Here is a 20,341-nt window from a genome sequence, read left to right as displayed (position 1 = left end):
TTCCCTATGAAGTGAGAGATTAAGAGTTAATTATCTCTTATTTATTGTGAAAGTTATTGTTTAGCTATATTTATTAAATATATATATATATGATGTTTATATTTTATTTAAGAATTAATTAGTCGTATTTTTTACAAAAATAATGAAATAAAAGAGGATTAAATTAAAAAAAAAACTATTGTTAATACTTAAGCAATAATTGTCAAACCTTTATTATCCGTCAGTATTCGACAAATCAAAAAAATCAAGACTCCTTTGATGGTTTGTACTATGTTTATTTTTTTGATATATATTTTGAATTTTTTTTTCCAATAACAACGAATGTGATTTATTTATATATATTAAAAATAAACATTTAAACAGGTTAAAATAAAAAATAAAAAAAACCAAAAGTGGGGATTTTTCACATAACTCTTTATATCTGAAATCAATTCTGAATCACTGAATTAGATCCACTCTTTACTTAAAGAGCACAGAGTTCCAGACTGTTCATGTGGGTGCATTGTTCAGTTTAACTGCTGCTGTTTTTACTTCAAATATTTCACATTAATTATTATTATTTTTTTTTACTCTAAATATAACACTATTAAAAAAAATAAATATTAGTATTTAGTTTAGTTGACTGGGTTGATTTGACTTGGTCTTTAAAAAGGTTTTTTTAAAAAAAATAATTAAAAATTTATCCGAGGGTCTACATGTAAATAAATAAAGCATTTTTTTAGGCTAGGGGGTGCCCGTATTTATAGCCGTCCCATCATCATTAAAGATGACATGACGTATTGACACGTGTCAGTCGATAAAGGCCTGGAGAGGCGCGCGTGTGTGTTGGGACCCACCACTCAGGGAGTGTTGTAGTGCTCCTGGGGTACAATGGAGTTTAAAGTGTTACAGCAGAATATTATATTGATGTGGTGGGGCCCGTTGCCTCGGGACTTGGAGGGTTTTTTTAGCTTAGAATATTCCGCGGGTGCACTGGAACTTGAACCGTGGAACTGTGCGAGTTCTACGGTGGGAGACAACCAGCTTTGGGTTTCATGATCGCACCCATTTGAAACCCTTTTTAATTAATTAATTATTTATTTATTTGGATTTTTCTTCGTTTATTTTGATTTTATAAAAATAAATAGTTTAAGTTTTTTTAAAACGTTAAAAGAGAGAAGAAGGCAGTACTACTAATTTGTACTTAAATTAGTACTTAAAAATCCTGGTCGTGATGGACACACATTTACGGAGTATTATTTTTGTGCATGATCATATTTTTTTGGTTTTAGTACATGAATAAACATAGGGTGCAATTTTTTCTTTTGTTTTTAAATTTATATTTTTATTTATAGATGATAAATGCATCCAAAATATATACAAATGTAAAATTAATATTTTAACACATATGTACCATCAATTTATATGGATTTTAGGATTCGATCTTAGGTCATATTTAAAAAAAATAAATATTTTACTTAAGCGGTGGTTGAGCCAAATAAATTTTTTCGTTGGTCTACTTATAAATATAATATTATTACTTATAATAAAAAAAATTATAGATATTAAATATATATATATAATACAAATATCAAAATAAACCAAAAGAAATTCATTAAAAATTCATATTTAAAAATTATTTTAAATAATTAGAAATTAAAACTGATTTAAAAAAAACAGATTTTTTTTAATGTAGTTTGAAAAGTGAGAAGAAAAATATTGCCTTAAAATTTTAATTTTTAATTAAAAAAAAAAACTAAGGTTATGATGTTGCTTCGTGAGATTTGACAAAACATTGAAAATGAAAAGAATAAAAAAAAAATGTGGTTTTAGTTTTATATTTTCTAAAGTTATTATAAAAAATAAAAATACAAAACCAAAAATATAGGTATTAAATTACAGGTGTTTTAAAATTTTTAAAATTTATATAACAACTCACATGTTTTTTTTAAAAGCTTTTTCAAAATTGTATATTGACCCTAATAATTTAATTTAATGGGAAAAATCTAACAATTTTTCATATATATATAATAAACATTTTTAAAATTCATTTGACCTCATAATTCTATATGTAGCTCAACTCTTATACCTAAATATTCAGTACTGATAAATCAAAAGGTTGTTAGGATATAAGATGTAATATGAGTTTCAGGATTCAATGTTCAAAACGAAGATTTAATATAAAGATTTTGTATAAATAGACAAAATAGTTGTTAGTAAATAAGATGCGATTGCAATAATAATAATAATAATAATAATAATAATAATAATAAATAGATTAAAGTGAGCATCCATGTGACAGACTTGGTATTTAAACTCGGTGGGTCCGCACTCTGCCATTAATTAAAGCTTGTGGGAGTTTCCATCAATGGCTAACAATATATACACTTAACTACGTCAAAAGTATAACTATGTTACTATGGAGAGAGACGAGATAAATGAGTGGTTCATATAGATATATTTAAAAAAATATTTATATATTTTTATAAAAATAATATTTACTCATGTATATAACCTCTCAAATCTTTCTTATTTGCTTGTTTATATCAGTCTACAAATTAACTATATTATTTATTTAAATAACATACACAAATCTCCAAAAATATTTTTAATAATGTTCTGTGATATTTTATTTATTTTAAGATTAAAAAACAATTTATTATTTTAATAAGTATTAACCATAAAAAAAAATATGTAAACAAATAAAAATATCTCATAAAAATATATAAATAAACATAACTTTATAAAAGAAGATATATTAGTAATTATTTATTTTTTGAAAGAATACAAGCCATACATAAATAGCATATTATTGAACACATTTGTTTTGTAGTTTTATAAATTATATTTATTAGATTTCAACTTGGAATCTTGGATGATGATTTATATAAATTAGTTTTTGTTTTTGGTTTAGTAAACCCATATATGAATAATGCACTACAAAAATTTCTTTATCAATATATTTTAGGGTTAGGGTTAGGGTTAGGGTTAGGGTTTCAAGTGGAGAAGCAGTGAGCATGAATGGTACATGTGAAGAAGAAGAAGACAACTGAAGAAAGAGACTACTCACCCTGCGTGTGTACACCTGCTCCACATCTCTTCTCTGCACTTCATTTATTATTTAAAATTTTATTTATTTATTTATTTATTTATTTGTTAATATTATTATTATTATATCATGCCAAACTCTCTACTACCTCTGTCTCTATAGGCTCTAGATCAAGGTCTAGGTTTAGGGCTATTTTGGACTTTTTGCTTACAAAAGAAAAGCTATATATTTATGTATATATGAGTGTGAAAACAGATGCATGCATGTTTGATTGGATGTGATATTTTTTAAAAAAAAATTGTGGAATTTTCTTTTTCTTTTTTTTTGTGTATTTTAAGTACATTTGAACCGTGAAATTACCTCTAAAAATATTTAAAAATAATTTAGATATTAAGTGATCAGGGCTACTTAGTTATCAAGCTTAATCCTGTTTTTATGATTAATGAAGATGATCATCATAGTTGTTGGGGAATAAGTTGATAATTACTCCAAAAGTTTTCCTATTATTTATTCTAAAAATTACTAATTTTAGACAATCAAACATGTGAGGACAGACTATATCTCGATTCTATACCGTGGGATCATCTCTCATTATGTAAAGTTATTTAATAATGTTTTAATATTATTCATAAATAATCGTATCGATCCAATGACTACTATAGATATCTATAGATTTCAAATATAGAGACATTTCTAAATAATAATTCATATATATATATATATAGCAAAAAGTAATCAAACTAAGTCTCTAGATTATTGTTTTTTAATTATTATCTAAAAATTATTTATTTATATAAATATTATATATTTTTACTGTTTATGATACTGTATAACATTGTAGTGGATTTCATGAGATTTGAATTTTAATGACAAAAATAAATGGAGGAAAGAAAATAATTTCAATTTTAAAAAAAATGATATGATATGATATATATTAAATTGTTTTCCAAACCAAATTTCACCTACCTCTTACTTCTTTTAATATATAAATTACAAAAAAAAAAATTAATTAATTAATTAATTAAAGAGACGATAAAAAGTCACCCAAAATTCTCACCTACCCAATCAACCGCCAGAAAAGAGCTCAAAAAGCCTCGTTCTCTTCTCCTCCAAGCGCCGAACTTCGCCTCCTCAATCCAATGTCCCGGCGCTGCGGCCGCACGGCGGCGCTCCTCCTCCTCCTCACCGCCATCCCCATCGCCCTAATTTTCTCCATTGAACGCTCTGCCAGCGGCTACAAGTACAGCGGTGGTGGTTGGTTCCACGAGTGCGCTAAGTGGGATGCTTCCGCTGATCGCTTCCTCGTCTCCACCTTCACCTCCGGAACCATCGGCGAGATCACCATCGGCGCCGGTTCAGAGCTGGAGGAGAAGACGGTTGTTTCGGATGTTGACGTGGCGGGAAACTGGTCTTTGGGGATCGCCATTGACCGGCGGCGCAACCGGCTTCTCGTCGTGTACGCCGACGTGCTCGGCTTAACCTACGGCGGCGTCGCCGCCTACGATCTCCGCTCGTGGGAACGGAGGTTTCTCATCCAGCTCGCCGGCAAAGGTTCCTTTTTTTTTCCCCCTTTTCTCTTTAAAACGCCTTGAATTTTAGAAATTTCAATTGTTTTCAAGTGATTTTCAATGTTTGATATATTGAAGAAACTAGAAGAACAATTTGATGCATTTATTGATTGTGATTGGAAATGGTATTGATTCTTATTTTTGAATTTTGAGATTGCACCTTCAAATTGTGTGGTTTATGACACTCACATAGCAAAGCTTTTGTGTTTGAGTCCCAAATGAGCTTTTTTTCTTCTTCTATTTTTATATAGTTTTCAATTTCTTTGTATATATTATCATGCTAGATTTCAATTTTCATGCATATGTATATACATATATCAAAGAATTGAATTTGTTTTGCAATTTACTCTTGTATTGAAGTTTCTATCAAGACTTCTAATTAAGCCACAATGAATACAAGCATGTCTAAGTTCTATATATATATATATAGATATTGAATCTTAAGTGAAAATCTTCAGTTAGTGTATTGTTATAGAAAGTAATTGCTTTTATAATTAGGTTCTTATGTTCTTGACTTCATAATTTTGGTGTCAAAACATGCTTTTTGTGTGCAAGAAGTTAAATTTTGTGAGTGAAATTGTATTGAATGAACTTGATCTTAAAAGACAGCTTTAAATAGCTAATTTTGATGAAAAGGAGCTACTTCTCACTCTGTTAAAGCTTCTTAAGATAATTACATGTACCAGGGTTCTTCTTTATGTCTTTTTTATGATTTGCTGTCTCAAAGTGTTCCATATGTAGGCTCATGTGCTTTGATTTGGAGTGAAAGTTATCATATTTCTTGTCTTCATTCTGTTAAGCCAGTATTTATCTGAAAGAGAAAAATCCATGCATTTGCATTTTGTGATTGAAGAAGATCTTTATAAAGTTATCAAAATGCTGTTGTTTTTCTTCTTCAGTGTATTACAGAACTATCTTATGCACAATGCATGATGCAGGTGGTGAAAAATCATTTGCTGATGATGTTGCTGTGGATGAAGACGGGAATGCATATATCACCGATGCGAAGGCAAATAAGATATGGAAAGTAGGATTGAACGGCGAATTGTTATCAGTTATACGAAGTGATGTGTTTGTCCAAAGGAAGGAATGGTTCTACAACTTTGTCGGTCTTAATGGAATTGTATACCATCCGAATGGTTATCTTCTCGTGATACATACGGCAACTGGCCATTTGTTCAAGGTTGACATTGCAACGGAAAATGTGACAGTGGTTAATGTAAAGGGCTCTCTGTTTATGGGGGACGGTTTGGAGCTTCTCTCGCCGACAAAACTAGTTGTCGCCGGTAGTCTATTTACTAAATTAGTTGAAAGCACAGACGAATGGAACACTGCTTTTACCACAGCAAGATACATTGGTCTGTTACACCGCATTGTATCATCAGCAACAGTGAAGGATGGTAAGGTTTATCTTAACCATATCATCAGCAGAAAGAGCTCTCATTTGATTGCAGAGGCTAATTTCACTCCTCTGAACTCAATCTAAATGAAATGTTTGTTGTAAAATCATTGGAGCAATTCACTTCTTTTGCTTGATTGCTCAGTGATTCTGAATGTAGATTGAAATGTTGTTAAATTTATGCTTTGATTCAAAGAAGAAGATTTAAAGGAATCCCTTGAGTGTAATTCAAGTGACATTTCTAGATCTTTATATTGTATTGCTATTAGTCTGGAATCAGTGTCTTTTTTTTGAGCATATGATCTGGTTGGGACTGCATTCATGTAATCCTTTAACAATGTTTCATTCTTTGACTCCTGCTGTATAATATCCACTTTTGTAAGTCTTTCTAAACTTTCAATATATATATATATATTTTTTTAACTTCAAATTGGAGCACATATGATTATAATAATTATATATAATTATTAAAATATAAACTTATTTTGTAATAACCATTGCTCAAGATGTCAAAAAAAATCATATAAGTATATATAGGCATAAAAACCCTTTTTGTGGAGCATATAACACCTAAAGGAAAGAAAATTCTCTCTTAAAAGGTGAGCATTTCTCTTGACATTATTCTAAAACAGCTTTCTTGTTAAATTGTTAAAAATCTTTTATCCTGCTGCTTATGATTATTGATTTCTGAAGATTCAACTCAAATGAATTAATTACTTTACTACGTTTGGACAAGTTAAAAAATTTATACATAACATTATAAGTAAATCATGATTGCAGATGTTTCCCCAAAAGGAAATTGCATGAAAAAAATAAAAATCAGAGAATAACCTGCTTCTCATTATAAAAACAATGCCACAATGAATACATTACATAATGAGTAAAGATGTTCTACAAATATAAACTGTGTAGCAGCCTATAATTTAGTAATGTAATGGGAAATCATCATCTGTGTGTTACTATGAGTATTGAACTTCTCTTTAATGGCTTGAATGCTTTGTTCTTGCCTTGTTTTAAGATATGTGGTTATAAGAGTTGAGGTTTTTCAGTTATTAATTTGATGTGGATACCAAGAAATGTGGTTATAGTGTGTCTTAGTTGTTGTGAGTGGTTTGAATACTTGGAGTGACTTGTCAACAAGAATTTTATGCCTGGCTTTCTTCGTATTCCAGCTATGAAATTTTTTTTTTTTTGTTTCAAGTGTTTTTGTTCGATCCACTATGTTTTCCTGGGAAATGCATCACTGCTGGAGATGTCTTTCTAATTTAATTGGATGAGGATTATCATTTTTTTTTTTCTTTTTTTATTTTTTTTCTCAGTTTTTAGTTTTTTTTTCTGTACTTGTTTATGTTGTTTGAATAAAAGTATGATTTATCCACTTATTTAATTAAAAAAAAATATATTTCTAGATAAATTCTGTCTAATATCAAATTCTAACACAATTGAACTGGCAATTGATATGATTCAATGTGGAAAAACACCAATTCAAATTTTCCCAGCTAAGTTTAACAGTACAATGTTTGTTGTTTGGGAATTATGAAATAAAAGAAATGCATGGATTGAAGGTTGTGGCACTCATATAATAAATATGTAGTTACCCATTGTTCATACTTTGTAAAGAGCATGCCAAATGAATGCACTTCACTAATTTGAACACATGCAAGATGATGAATCTACTTAACAGTTCTTTAGTGAGCATTAAGTGTGACCTCTGATTGATCTCCATAGATATCAAGAGCAACAGAGAAGTATTTACAAGGGATAAGCATGCAACTGCTTTTCTCAGTAAAAGACAAAAGATTATTAAAATTGTAGGCTCTGTTTTTTTATTTAAAAATAAAATGAATAAATCATAACTTTATTTATTAAAAAATACAATAAAACAAGACAAACACAGAAAAAAAATAATAATAATCACACAAAAAAAATAAACTGGCTAAAATCCTCACTTATTGTCCCCGTTTTTATTTTTTAAATTTTTAATTTTTAAAAATCTTTTGTGAGTCCTGAGAGATACTGATGATAGTTTTTTATTTTTTATTTTTTAAAAATTTTTGACGGTTGTATATGAAATTAAAATTTTAAATAACAAATTAATTAATTATGTTTTTTTTATATATTAAAAAATAGAGATCATATTATATTTTTATAATTATTAAATATTATATTATATTTTTAAATATTTTATCGACCTTTGACTTTATATTTTTCCGGGTCAATGCCCGGCGTTGACCCGGGGCCGTCTGACAACCTTGAAAAACCCTCGTTCTCTTCTCATCCGAGCGCACAAGTTTCGCCTCCTCGATCCAATGTCTCGGCGCTGCGGCCGCACGGCGGCGCTCCTCCTCCTCCTCACCGCCATCCCCATCGCCCTACTATTCTCCCTTGAGCGCTCTGCCAGTGGCTACAGGTACAGCAGTGGTGGTTGGTTCCACGAGTGCGCTAAGTGGGATGCCTTCGCCGACCGCTTCCTCGTCTCCACCTCCACCTCCGGAACCATCGGCGAGATCATCATCGGCACCGGTTCAGAGCTGGAGGAGAAGACGGTGGTTTCGGATGCTGACGTGGCGGGAAACTGGTCTATGGGGATCGCCATTGACCGGCGGCGCAACCGGCTTCTCGTCGTGTACGCCGATGTGCTCGGATTAACCTACAGCGGTGTCGCCGCCTACGATCTCCGCTCGTGGGAACGGAGGTTTCTCATCCAGCTCGCCAGCAAAGGTCCCATTTTTTCCCCCCCTTTTCGCTTTAAAACGCCTTGAATTTTAGAAATTTCAATTGTTTTGAAGTGATTTTCAATGTTTGATATATTGAGGAAACAAGAAGAACAATTTGATGCATTTATTGACTGTGATTGGAAATGGTGTTGATTCGTATTTTTGAATTTTGAGATTTCACCTTCAAATTGTGTGGTTTATGATACTCGCATAGCAAAGCTTTTGTGTTTTGAGTCCCAAATGAGCTTTTTATCTTCTTCTTTTTTTATATAGTTTTCAATTTCTTTGTATATATTCTCATGTTAGATTCCAATTTTCATGCATATATATGTATGTATATCAAAACAATTGAATTTGTTTTGCAATTTACTATTGTATTGAAGTTTCTATCAAGAATACTAATTAAGCCACAATGAATACATGCATGTCTAAGTTGTGTGTATATATATATATTGAATCTTAAGTGAAAATCTTCAGTTATTGTGTTGTTACAGAAAGTCATTTCTTTTATAACTTGGTTCTTTTGTTCTTGACTTCATAATTTTGGTGTTAAAACAGGCCTTTGGTGTGCAAGAAGTTAAATTTTGTGAGTGAAATTGTATTGAATGAACTTGATCTTAGAAGACACCTTTAAAAAAGCTAATTTTGATGAAAAGAAGCTATTTCGTACTCTATTAAAGCTTCTTAAGATAATTGCATGCACCTGGGTTCTTCTTTGTCACTTTTATATGATTTGTTCTCTCAATATGTTCCCTTTGAAGGTTCAAGTGCTTTGATTTGAAGTGAAAGCTCTCGTATTTCTTGTCTGTGTTAATTTAAGCCATTATATATCCGGAAAAGAAAAAATTCATGCATTCGTATTATGTGATTGAAGATCTTTATAAAGTTATCAAAATGCTGTTGTTTTTCTCGTTCAGTATATACAGAACTATCTTATGCACAATGCATCATGCAGGTGGTGAAAAATCAGCTGCTAATGATGTTGCTGTGGATGAAGACGGGAATGCATATATCACCGACGCCAAGGCAAATAAGATATGGAAAATAGGATCGAACGGTGAACTGTTATCTATAATACAAAGCGATGTGTTTGTCCAAAGGAAGGAATGGTACTACAACTTTGACGGTCTCAATGGTATTATATACCATCCGAATGGTTTTCTTCTTGTTATGCATACAGCAAGTGGTCATCTATTCAAGGTTGACATTGCGACGGAAAATGTGACAATGGTTAATGTGAATGGTTCTATATTCATGGGAGATGGTTTGGAGCTTCTCTCGCCGACAAAACTAGTTGTCGCTGGTACTCTATTTACTAAATTAGTCGAAAGCACAGACGAATGGAATACCGCTATTACCACAGGAAGATACATTGGTCCATTCCACCACATTTTTACGTCGGCAACAGTGAAGGATAGTAAGGTATATCTTAACCATGTCATCGGCAGAAAGAGCTCTCATTTGATATCAGAGGCGAATTTCACTCCTCTGAACTCAATCTAAATGAAATGTTTGTTGTAAAATTATTTAAACAATTCACATCTTTTACTTGATTAGTGATTCAGAATGTAGATTGAAATGTGAAATTTATGCTTTGATTCAAAGAAGAAGACTGAAGGAATCCCTTTTGAGTGTAATTCAAGTGACAGCTCTAGATATTTATATTGTATTGTTATTACAGACTGGAATCAGTGTCTTGTTTTGAGAATAGCATTTGGTTGGCACTGTATTCATGTGATCCTTTAACAATGTTTCTTTCTTTGACTGTTTCTGTAGGAAATTTACATATATACCCCTGTGTAATCGATGCATTAATTAATGAAGATTTACATGTATAATATCCACTTTTATAAGGCTGTATATGCAAATTTTTTCATTGTAAGTAATATTTATTATTCTTTATTACCACGCTTAAAAGTAAAAGGAAATTTTTTTTTTTCAACTCGTCTTAATTTTAATTAAAGAGTAATTATTGAAATATATACTTGCAAGTAGTTTAAAAAATTAACAAAGTTCAAATTAAGATCTTATCAAGAATTCAAAATAACAACATACTAACAAATATATACATTACTCCATAAATCTTCAAAATCACAAATAAACCCTCTGTAAAATTTTTTCTTTTTAAACCTTAAAAAAAAAATTTTAACTTCAAATAAGATATAAACTTATCTTATAATAACCATAACTCAAGATGTCAAAAAAATCATAAATATATATTTAGACATAAAAATCCTTTTTTTTTTTTGGAGAATATAAATAAAATGAAATAAAATTTCAGTTGAGAACTCCAAAAAAACTCCCTTTTTAACTAAATAAAAGATTATATATATATATATATATTAAAAAAAAAGAAAAAGAAAAGAGATAAATAATTGTCAAAGAAGAGAGAGTGGCATTTTGGGAAGTTCAAGTGAAAATGGAAAAAATAAACCAAAACCACTTTCCTCCACTTCCCTGAAATCACTACTCAACATCACAAGATCACCTGCTTCTTCTTCATGACCTCAAAGAAAATCCATGGAGAGGCAGAGGAGTTTCTCCATCAAGCCTTCCAAGCTCCTCTTCTTGTCCTTCACCATCTCCTCCTCCCTTCTCTTCTTCTTCATCTTCTCCTTTTGGTTCCTCACCCCTTTATCATCATCATCCTCCTCTTACACCAACACCATTCACTCCATTAATGGCCTCCAAACCTTGAAAGCTCAGCCCTTTGCTTTCTCCAAAGATATTCTCTTTGATGCCACTGCTCAAAATCCAATCTTGGTCACTGCCCATCTGAATCCAACCCCTGAAATCCCTCTGAATTATTCACTGAAGAATGAGAGTTCTGTGCATTCTTCTAGAAAGGAGGCAGCTTTGATTGTTGATAAGAATGGAGAAAAGGAGGTTGGAAGCACTTGTGATGTTTCTGATGGAAAATGGGTTTATGATTCAAAGTATCCTTTGTATACAAATGATTCTTGTCCATTCATTGATGGAGGTTTTAGTTGTGAGGCAAATGGTAGATTGGATAGGGAGTATTTGAAGTGGAGGTGGCAGCCAAATGGATGTAACATCCCAAGGTGAATTCAATTCTGCTTTTGTGCTTTAAATTTATCATTTTTGTCTTTGCAAATTTGTTAGTTTGATTGAATGTTGGATATTGTGTGTATTTTGCTGCATGATTGTTCAGATTTAATCCTGTGAAAATGCTTGAGCTGATTAGAGGAAAAAGACTGGTTTTTGTTGGTGATTCAATTAATAGAAACCAGTGGGAATCCATGCTATGTATGTTGAGAGGAGCCATTAGAAATCCTAATCGGGTTTTCGAGGCTCGTGGTCGAAGAATCACAAAAGGAAGAGGAAATTATAACTTTAAATTTCCGGTATGATTAGCTTGAATTGATGGAATTCAAATGTGTTTTTTGGCAATGTGTTGATTAGCGATCATGCTTGGAATGGTTGTTGTAGGACTACTCTTGTAGTGTTGAGTACTATGTAACTCACTTCTTGGTGCATGAGAGTAAGGCAAGAATTGGGCATAAGAGATCAAAAACATTGCGAATCGATACAATCGATAGGAGTTCTTCTAGATGGAGAGGAGCTGATATCTTGGTCTTCAATACTGCCCATTGGTGGTCACATTACAAGACTAAAGCCGGGTGTGTGCTTTTAATCGAACTTTTATGGATTTCGTTTTCTTAGTAGTGCAATACTTTTTCATATGCAATTAAACTCAGGCACATTTCTTCAAGAATATGGTTACTGCAGGGAACTTGTTTCCATTGCCAAACAGTATCAGTTATCTAATGCTTCATGATACTCTTTACAGTTTTAAAGTTCATATGGATAAAATTTTGATAATCATGCTCTTATTAGAGTGAATTACTACCAAGAAGGCGATATGGTTCATCCCCGTCTTGATGCTTCTACTGCCTTTCGGAAAGCTATGATGACTTGGGCTTCATGGGTTGATCGGCATGTCAATCGAGCCAAAACCCGAGTTTTTTTCCGAAGTTCATCACCATCTCATTTCAAGTTGGTTCTTTTCATCCCTTGTTTACAGAGTGCACTTTTGTTCTTTGGTTTATACTCAAAAGTTCATTTTGATCTTTGTGAATGACATCTCTATGTAAAACAGGGGTGGTGAATGGAATTCCGGGGGGCATTGCCAAGAGAGCACTCACCCTTTAAACGACACAACTAATCGGGCATCACCGGAGAAAAACAAGATCGTAGAGGACGTTGTAAAGCAAATGAGAACTCCGGTGACTATTTTGAACATCACCAATTTATCAGGACTTAGAATAGATGGTCATCCCTCAATATATGGGCGAAAGGCCGGCAAAGGATTTCGATCAATCATTCAGGATTGCAGCCATTGGTGTCTTCCTGGAGTTCCTGATACATGGAATGAACTCTTGTATTTTCATTTGCTTTCTCAACAGAAACAAACTCTTACAAGCTAACTTGTACTCTTCCATTGCAATTTTTTTAATGTAAGTTTTGAATTATAATTCTTAAATTTGTCTTCTTTATTTACAGATATCTGTTTTTGCAACAAAAGCACTAGAACAAATAAACATAAACTTCCCACTTTATTCAAACTTACGAATTGAGTTTGCCTGATCATACATAAATGAAAAGTACAAACTAATTCTTTCTTAATTTATAGAACAATGCATATATTACATGGAATGTGGATTTTATTCAACCAAAATTATTCCCCTCAATAATATTCACATCACAGGAAAGGTGGCACTTTATTTGGTTTCAAGCAACCTTCTGAGCTCTACCATGAGAGACTGATGGATCATCTTTTTTCGATCCCTCTGGTTTTCGCGCCCATGCAGGTGCTTGGTCTGGTCCGTAACGATAATCATAGAAAAGTTCTTCACTGGCTTCAATGTGTTCTTTAGCAAAAATTCCAACCCGATGATCTCCCGCCACAAGCATGACCTGCAAATTCGCGTATCAGACATGATAAAACTCACTTGCAATAACTGTTTTTTTTTTTAACCTTAGCATAACAATTGGGGTTTGACGAATGATTTGCGAATTTCAGCTTGTCACCCTTACGATAAGCATCAAGAACATACTGCATACGAAAAGTTTATGTTAGAAAAAGTAATAATAAAATAAATCCTTTCAAGCATCATCAAGATCATTAAAACATGGTCACCTGATCATTCAGATCAAAAAGGAAGGATGAATTCGCACGGTCATATATCTTCCCACGCTTGTCGGCTTCTTTATGTGAAATTAATTCTCCAGTGTATTCTCCAAGATAATCATTCTTATTAACTGGGTTCTGTAATCAAATTGCAATTAATTTAATTCTTCATGGCATGCAATAATGTTTAAAAGAGATTAACATTAACCTTTATGAAGGCTCCCCATCCAGCAACATCAGACCTCCCCAACAATATCTGCAGAAACGTTTGATTATAAAAATTATACTGAAAGAACACATAATAATACTGCAATTAGAGAGTGTCTCACTCTTTGTTGTTGCTTCAAAAGAAGTTTCATGTTGCCACATTGGTAACCATCTCCTCTTGCTGGAGGTTCGCCTAATGAGCCATCTCCACAGCTGCAACATGTTTTGTTTTTAGTTACTTAAAAAATCCAAGATTTTACTGCTTTCTAGTAACAATGTATTATCCTGCTTGACAGATTTCTATTATGCACTATGTTCATATATTGTTTTGATTATCAACTTAGCGATAACAATTTCAATAACTTCGATGACAAAAAATGCAGAGTTCCAAATATAATCCTTGAATTATGTTATAAAATATAGTTACATGCATGTTGTACTGTTATTATTGCATATATCCAGAAGAAAAATTAGAAATGACCACAACCAGTTACCTGACCCAACAATTTCGACAGACGTCTGGATCACATTCACGGCCAGCTGCAAAACAAGGGCACTGTCGGCTTCTACATTGACTCTTGGCACAGTGACATCCTCTGAACCGGTTCTTGCAGCTTTTTGAGCACCTAAAAAAAATGATAATTGAGTGTTCAATTAATGTTTCACGGCAGTACTAACCAATAGTTTACCACATACCCACAGTACTTCTCGCAGCATGTTCCATCCTGCATACAAGGGCATTGTTTCCCACACATTTGCAGGCAACCGCATGGATTATATTGCGTGCAGAGCTCCTGCTTTCCATCAGCAATTCTTTTGCGCACAGATGGGTGTCCCGCAGATTTCCAGGTATACTTTAGCTTTCTTGCTTTGCCCCTCCGCCGCCATATACGAGTTCTAGGCATCTCCTGTTCCTGAAAAAAAAATTTAAAAAAAAAAAAGGAAAAACATCAGATTGGCTAGGATGATCTAATATGTGGTCAATTTAAATAAAAATTATTTCAGCTAGTGCATAATTTTACTGTGATTACTCATTACAAAGGAATGCTTAAGACACACCAGATAATCACCATCAACCTTCTCACTGTCTTCCATGGTCGAATTTGAGAATAATGGCCTGCTTGGTATGGCACCCTTGTCTTCAAACATATAATTTGATACCTCCGCACAAGTCTTCAGACCCGAAAGTAAATTTCTCGCGATAAGACAACTACATGAATATATAAACATCTTAAGTACATAAAATAAAGTTTGAGATCTTAACAAAGTGCAAGCACAATACAAAAGAAGCACATGCTATAAACATGAATGCTGGGTATTTGAAAGTCAAAACACCAATTACACATGCAGTTGATATCAATCTGTGATTCTGCATGAAATCCAGAGAGCATTGATGTGATGATTACCTTTATTATTCATTAGAGATAACACATGCTTTCTCCAATTCTGAAGACTCAAAAAGTGCATATACAGTATAATACCTTACTTCAATAAGAATGTTTTTCATTACTTTTGGTGGATTACAAATTTTCTATACAAAGGTGAAATAATTCTTGCCATTAGATTTCAATACATTTCCAATGAATTGAAACTTCACCACTGCTCATTGAGGTGACAGTACAAAAACTAGGTTCATCAAGATAACTTATAATGTTGCTGTGACTATCATTATTTTCTTGGTTTATTTCACCACTAAACTTAAAATTTGTTAGCAAGTGGTCCGTGAAATTTATTTTACTACAATTAAACTCGCAAAAGATAAATAAGGTTGAGTGATTTCATACCTGTTCTTCCCAAATATTTCTACACCCTTTAAGTAAAGATCTTTCTCAAGAGCATTCCAATTTTGGGAAGTTTGTCCCAGGTCAGAACTGGATGAAATTTTCTCCATCCTATCATATTCCATTACACTGTCCAAGGTTTTATTGGGGAAATTATCTGTCAAAGAGAATGGTCAGTTGATTCATAGACATATTTCTTCTTAAGTTAACAAATACCCATTGATTCACAACCTGTGTCTCCAGAATCAGCATTCTTAAAAGTATCTTCCCCAGATAGTATCTTCTGCTTTTTATCAATAGTACCAACACATTTTTCAACAGTAGACTGGCTGTTCTCTGCTGCCGTATTTTCATTCTTCGAAACTTTTCTCTTAGCTTTATTTCGCCGAGCAAATTGCAGAGTGGTAGTGATTCCATCAATGGACATTCCTTCAGGTTCTGTCGAGTCCTTACTATCATCATCAGGAGTTGAATCCTCTGAATCTAACCGTGTAGTATCAAGTTTCTCCATCAAATTCATAGATTCAATCTCATTCGGGTTGCCAGTGTTTGAGATGCCATGAGACAGACCTTCAGCATCAGCTATTCTCTGAGGAAAGGCTGAAAAGCAAGTCAGAATTACTAGCACTAAAAAAGATTGGGATCATTCATGATCTGCTCAAATTAATACCAACTATTGTTCATATAAGCTCTTTAGCATCGAGATAAACACAGGAGGATTACACAACAAAAATGAGAAAAATGCTCGATTTAGGCCAAATGGATTGAGCATATCAATTGACTCTATTGTCAACAGTGCAATGTAACAACTTGGCATTTAAATTAACCTTGCAAATCTTATCTCACAGGATAATACAATTTCAGTGAGTGCCTCTCATGAAATATGTAAACATACTGTATAATATATATGCGCATGTATATATATATTATAAATCCAAGCCATCATACCTTAAGGTAGCAGTTATCTCCGCATGGCGTTCTTAATTCCTCTGGTTCAAATACCGAAGACAATTTTTCATTCTGTAAATCACAAATCTCTATATTATACCATAAAACACTTTTTGAAATTATCAAAACCCAACAGTCTTCAAAAGTCATATGACTCACAGGAAGGATTAAATTTTGTGGACAGCCATGTAGGCGACAGTCAAAAACCTGTTATACCAGCAATTTATGATCAGTAAAGCTACCTGCACTAAATTAAATTAATTTAAGGATAACGGCTTCTGTATAAAGTGAGCTTATGATGACTGAAACCTACCAAACAACGCCGACAAAAGATAGTATCAAAAGAATCCAAAGCTGAACTAAGAGTCTTGTCAAGAAATAGTTTCCCATCAGACTCCAGTTCGGCAGAAGAATCAGTATTTCTCTTGCCTTTGTCCTGATTTTTCTTCATAAGCGTTTCATACCTTTTCTGTAAAAAATAACAATCATAATAAGAAGAAATAAAATGTATGATGTCCAATTAAGATAAGAAGATCCTAGATAGGTTTAACCAAAAGTGAAAAATGTGTCATGGAAGACTTAATGCAAAAACTGATCTGAAACAACAAAGAAAGCCTGCTTCCAAACCAAAGTCAAATATATAAACAGGATATTCGGAATTCATATGTTCTTTAATACCTCGATTTCTGATGGGTTTACATAAATAGACTGAGAGAGAACATTCAGTGCTTGAGGGTTTACACCATGCTCCTGAAGAACTTTCCTGAAACAATTAGGAAGACAATCCAGCCGTAATCAAAAACTAAAGAAAAAGTAAAATTTGATAACAAGCTCTTTAGCAAATGCACATCACAAACAGAGTTGGCACTTTCATGGTTCTTGATCATTAGTCAGCAAATAATTAAAATTAAAGCATGGAAAAACAAGTTCAGACATACCCAATACATTCTTTTTTATGGGGAAATTATGAAATAGAAAAAAAATTATTGGATTTTAACATACATTTGCTAAATTTATTATAGATAATTTAACCCAAAGGTTATGGGGGGAGTGTTAGATATTTTGTGCCCTAGAAACTAATCACTTACATGTTATTGTTGACATTTTATACTACTACATTATCCTTTTACAACCATTTATACATATCTATTTTTAAACATGCTTGAGAGCATGATTGAATAAAAGAACCCCATGAATCTAGGTAATGATTGACAGCTATGATGAGATCAGGCCAATAGAACCTCAATTTATTGTAACTCAAATTCTAGAACATCCCCACTTGATGAATCATTAAGTGGGGTTGATGATATCATTAAAACTGACACATTTTGACCATGCTTGTATAAGGAGTTGATTAATGATGACACTAGGTAAGAATGTGATGCTTATAAAGAAAGATGTGTGTGTGAGTATTAGCTATTGGGGTTCCCAAACCTAGCTGCCACTGTTAAAAAAAATCTAAAAATTAAGAAAGGAAAAAAAAAAAGGAGAAACAGAGTATTAGGGTTTTGAGTGCAAGGATCTGCTCAGCTTTGGCGTGGATTATATATTGGAGGTTTTCTACCTTAAAAACTTTGTGGAAAAATCATCACCAACTTGAAAGCAAATGAACCTTTATAATTTTTTTTTTCTATGAATGATTGCACGCTTGAGGTCTTGTTATTGGATCAATGATTCAATTGTATGTGCTGGTTTTGTATAGTGATTTGATGCTAATCTAATATTTCAAATCATAATACATTTTATTCAATGTTAAACCAACTATCAACAGGACAATGCTAAACAAAAGTGGATAATAAAGATAGAAATAAATTAGAAAACAGCTTTATAATTTTTACCAGTAAGGTAAAACTGTAAAAGAGGAGATTTTCTCTATTCAACTGGTGAAAGAAATTGACGTAATTCAATGAAAAGGAAATATCACAGAGATATTACACCTAGACATAATAAAAGGAACAACACAAAAGAACTTGGAATACAATTAAAGAAGCAAGCACCGTTGCATTGAATTATTGATATATGAATTGCTATAATTATCTACACTTACCAGATTATCTCATCTTCTCCTTTAGAAAACTTATGCTTCTCTTCCTCAGGCTCGATAATTTCTTCTTCACTATCACTACAGATCAATGTTTCACTACCATATTTATCATCATAATAAATCTGTCTCCTCCCAACCACTGACTGATCTTCAGCCATTCTTTGATTTCTAACAAAAAGGAAAAAAAACTTAGGGTGAATATAAGTGAACAATAAGAGTAATATTTCTATAGCTCATAGTTGTGCATTTCAAATACAAAATTACATTGTCTCATGCCATATATCTATAAGTGCATGAACAAAATTTAGTTCATATATCAACATGGAAAGATGCTTGCAAACATGCAATAATCAAAAGCATGACCAATGGTCCAATATAAGGAATGAAATTCTCAATCCTCTCATCCTTCAACAAGAATCAAAACTATGTTTTGATTAAATAAATGCAAGGACCAATACTGCATTACATTCTTCTCAAACTGAATTTTGACCACACTTTGTGAATTAAGGAATGATCACAATGAGAGCTTAGATTATAAATAAGAAACAAAACTTTCCCAAAAAGAAAAACAGTTAAAAAAATGCTCATACCTATCCAAGAACATCCATGTAGTATAAGGAGGAATCTTCTCGACAAAAGGAAGCCTAATAAGGCGAACAACACACTTCCCTCCATTGCTCCCAAACACTACTGTGCCTGATGACAAATTCTCATCTTGAACGTTGACACCCTCTCTCTCCCAAGAGTCCAAGACCCCAAACTTGCCCAGAGGGCTCCCCATCCTCACAGAGAGCAAGTTTCCATGCTCCGATCCATCCGAACCCCTACCCTTCGCCAACTCAAACATTGATTTAGAATGCTCCTCCAACTCCATCCGATTCTTCTCAACTCTTTCCTATAAAAACCAATTAAAAATTGGAACTTTACCCTGTTTTTCAATAAAAAAATGCCCACAAAGAGGCGTTTTGGGGGAGAATTACTCTAATGAAGATCAATCTGGAGGCCTGGGTTTCCTTCTTGACCTGAGATATCTTCGAGGAGATGCCATGGATGGCATCTTTAGAATGATCTCCATCTGGTCTCTGAATCCAAAAGAACAATGAAAAAATCAGTGAAAAAACACGAGATTTGGGGTGAAAACTCCATAATGATCTCAGACGAGAACTAGGGTTTGAAAAATCAAAGGAAAAACCAAACCTTGGATCGCATGGAACTGAGATCTGCGGCCCCGGAGGAGGAGGAGGAGAGCATGAGGGAGCTTTTTAGATTTCTTATTAAAGAAAAAAAAACTCAGATTTTTTTTTTATTATTTTTTGGATTTCTGGTTTTCTTGTTTTATTGTACTTTTTAATTGGACCTAAAATCGAGGTTGATTTTGTTACCCAGAAGAGTAAGAGAAGAGTGAGATGACGTGGCATTTCTACAACCGTCCGATGATTTGTGTACTTTCGCAATCGGTTTCTTTTTCGGTCACTTTTGCATGATGTCTTTTTAACA

At 32.8% G+C, this 20,341-nt stretch overlaps 4 protein-coding genes across 5 annotated transcripts; 3 read left to right on the top strand and 1 right to left on the bottom strand.

Annotated features, from left to right (window-relative positions):
- Nucleotides 1-4,079: 4,079 nt before the first annotated feature.
- LOC120265971 lies at nucleotides 4,080-6,294 on the top strand. Its single transcript, XM_039273915.1, has 2 exons — nucleotides 4,080-4,579; nucleotides 5,535-6,294. The coding sequence occupies exons 1-2, from the start codon at nucleotides 4,168-4,170 to the stop codon at nucleotides 6,080-6,082; spliced, it is 960 nt and encodes a 319-aa protein (XP_039129849.1). The 5' UTR covers nucleotides 4,080-4,167; the 3' UTR covers nucleotides 6,083-6,294.
- A 1,928-nt stretch (nucleotides 6,295-8,222) lies between these two features.
- Nucleotides 8,223-10,453, top strand: LOC120264339. Its single transcript, XM_039272147.1, has 2 exons — nucleotides 8,223-8,716; nucleotides 9,668-10,453. Exons 1-2 carry the CDS (start codon nucleotides 8,305-8,307, stop codon nucleotides 10,213-10,215), a joined length of 960 nt encoding a protein of 319 aa, XP_039128081.1. The 5' UTR covers nucleotides 8,223-8,304; the 3' UTR covers nucleotides 10,216-10,453.
- A 712-nt stretch (nucleotides 10,454-11,165) lies between these two features.
- On the top strand, nucleotides 11,166-13,208 carry LOC120264801 (protein trichome birefringence-like 6). The gene is made up of 5 exons (XM_039272647.1): nucleotides 11,166-11,774; nucleotides 11,885-12,077; nucleotides 12,163-12,353; nucleotides 12,571-12,729; nucleotides 12,833-13,208. The coding sequence occupies exons 1-5, from the start codon at nucleotides 11,233-11,235 to the stop codon at nucleotides 13,158-13,160; spliced, it is 1,413 nt and encodes a 470-aa protein (XP_039128581.1). The 5' UTR covers nucleotides 11,166-11,232; the 3' UTR covers nucleotides 13,161-13,208.
- A 62-nt stretch (nucleotides 13,209-13,270) lies between these two features.
- Nucleotides 13,271-20,125, bottom strand: LOC120264800 (histone-lysine N-methyltransferase EZ3-like). Of its 2 annotated transcripts, none has more exons than XM_039272645.1 (18): nucleotides 20,042-20,125; nucleotides 19,825-19,926; nucleotides 19,435-19,739; nucleotides 18,848-19,012; nucleotides 17,479-17,563; nucleotides 17,114-17,269; nucleotides 16,960-17,007; nucleotides 16,801-16,872; nucleotides 16,084-16,441; nucleotides 15,856-16,009; nucleotides 15,131-15,281; nucleotides 14,768-14,985; nucleotides 14,566-14,697; nucleotides 14,194-14,284; nucleotides 14,073-14,120; nucleotides 13,874-14,002; nucleotides 13,712-13,789; nucleotides 13,271-13,650 (listed from the first exon to the last, which is right to left on the bottom strand). In XM_039272645.1, exons 1-18 carry the CDS (start codon nucleotides 20,093-20,095, stop codon nucleotides 13,465-13,467), a joined length of 2,532 nt encoding a protein of 843 aa, XP_039128579.1. In that variant the 5' UTR covers nucleotides 20,096-20,125; the 3' UTR covers nucleotides 13,271-13,464. The 2 variants fall into 2 exon arrangements, with proteins under 2 accessions (XP_039128579.1, XP_039128580.1); XM_039272646.1 differs by having other exon boundaries at nucleotides 15,149-15,281.
- Between the last annotated feature and the right edge of the window lie 216 nt (nucleotides 20,126-20,341).

This window comes from Dioscorea cayenensis, chromosome 7 (assembly GCF_009730915.1).
Source record: "Dioscorea cayenensis subsp. rotundata cultivar TDr96_F1 chromosome 7, TDr96_F1_v2_PseudoChromosome.rev07_lg8_w22 25.fasta, whole genome shotgun sequence".
Taxonomy (NCBI): Eukaryota; Viridiplantae; Streptophyta; class Magnoliopsida; order Dioscoreales; family Dioscoreaceae; genus Dioscorea; species Dioscorea cayenensis.
Note: the sequence above shows the minus strand (reverse complement) of the source record. Positions and strands in the feature narration are given on the sequence as shown.

Excerpts from the sequence above, each read along its gene's own strand:
- LOC120264801 (XM_039272647.1), top strand. The coding sequence starts at position 11,233 with ATGGAGAGGCAGAGGAGTTTCTCCATCAAGCCTTCCAAGCTCCTCTTC. Across the intron at positions 11,775-11,884 it reads AATGGATGTAACATCCCAAG|ATTTAATCCTGTGAAAATGC; the intron begins GTGAATTCAATT and ends ATGATTGTTCAG. Across the intron at positions 12,730-12,832 it reads TCATCACCATCTCATTTCAA|GGGTGGTGAATGGAATTCCG; the intron begins GTTGGTTCTTTT and ends TATGTAAAACAG.
- LOC120264800 (XM_039272645.1), bottom strand. The coding sequence starts at position 20,095 with ATGCTCTCCTCCTCCTCCTCCGGGGCCGCAGATCTCAGTTCCATGCGA. Across the intron at positions 15,282-15,855 it reads GAAATATTTGGGAAGAACAG|TTGTCTTATCGCGAGAAATT; the intron begins GTATGAAATCAC and ends ATATTCATGTAG. Across the intron at positions 14,003-14,072 it reads GATGGGGAGCCTTCATAAAG|AACCCAGTTAATAAGAATGA; the intron begins GTTAATGTTAAT and ends ATTTGATTACAG.
- LOC120265971 (XM_039273915.1), top strand. The coding sequence starts at position 4,168 with ATGTCCCGGCGCTGCGGCCGCACGGCGGCGCTCCTCCTCCTCCTCACC. Across the intron at positions 4,580-5,534 it reads CATCCAGCTCGCCGGCAAAG|GTGGTGAAAAATCATTTGCT; the intron begins GTTCCTTTTTTT and ends TGCATGATGCAG.
- LOC120264339 (XM_039272147.1), top strand. The coding sequence starts at position 8,305 with ATGTCTCGGCGCTGCGGCCGCACGGCGGCGCTCCTCCTCCTCCTCACC. Across the intron at positions 8,717-9,667 it reads CATCCAGCTCGCCAGCAAAG|GTGGTGAAAAATCAGCTGCT; the intron begins GTCCCATTTTTT and ends TGCATCATGCAG.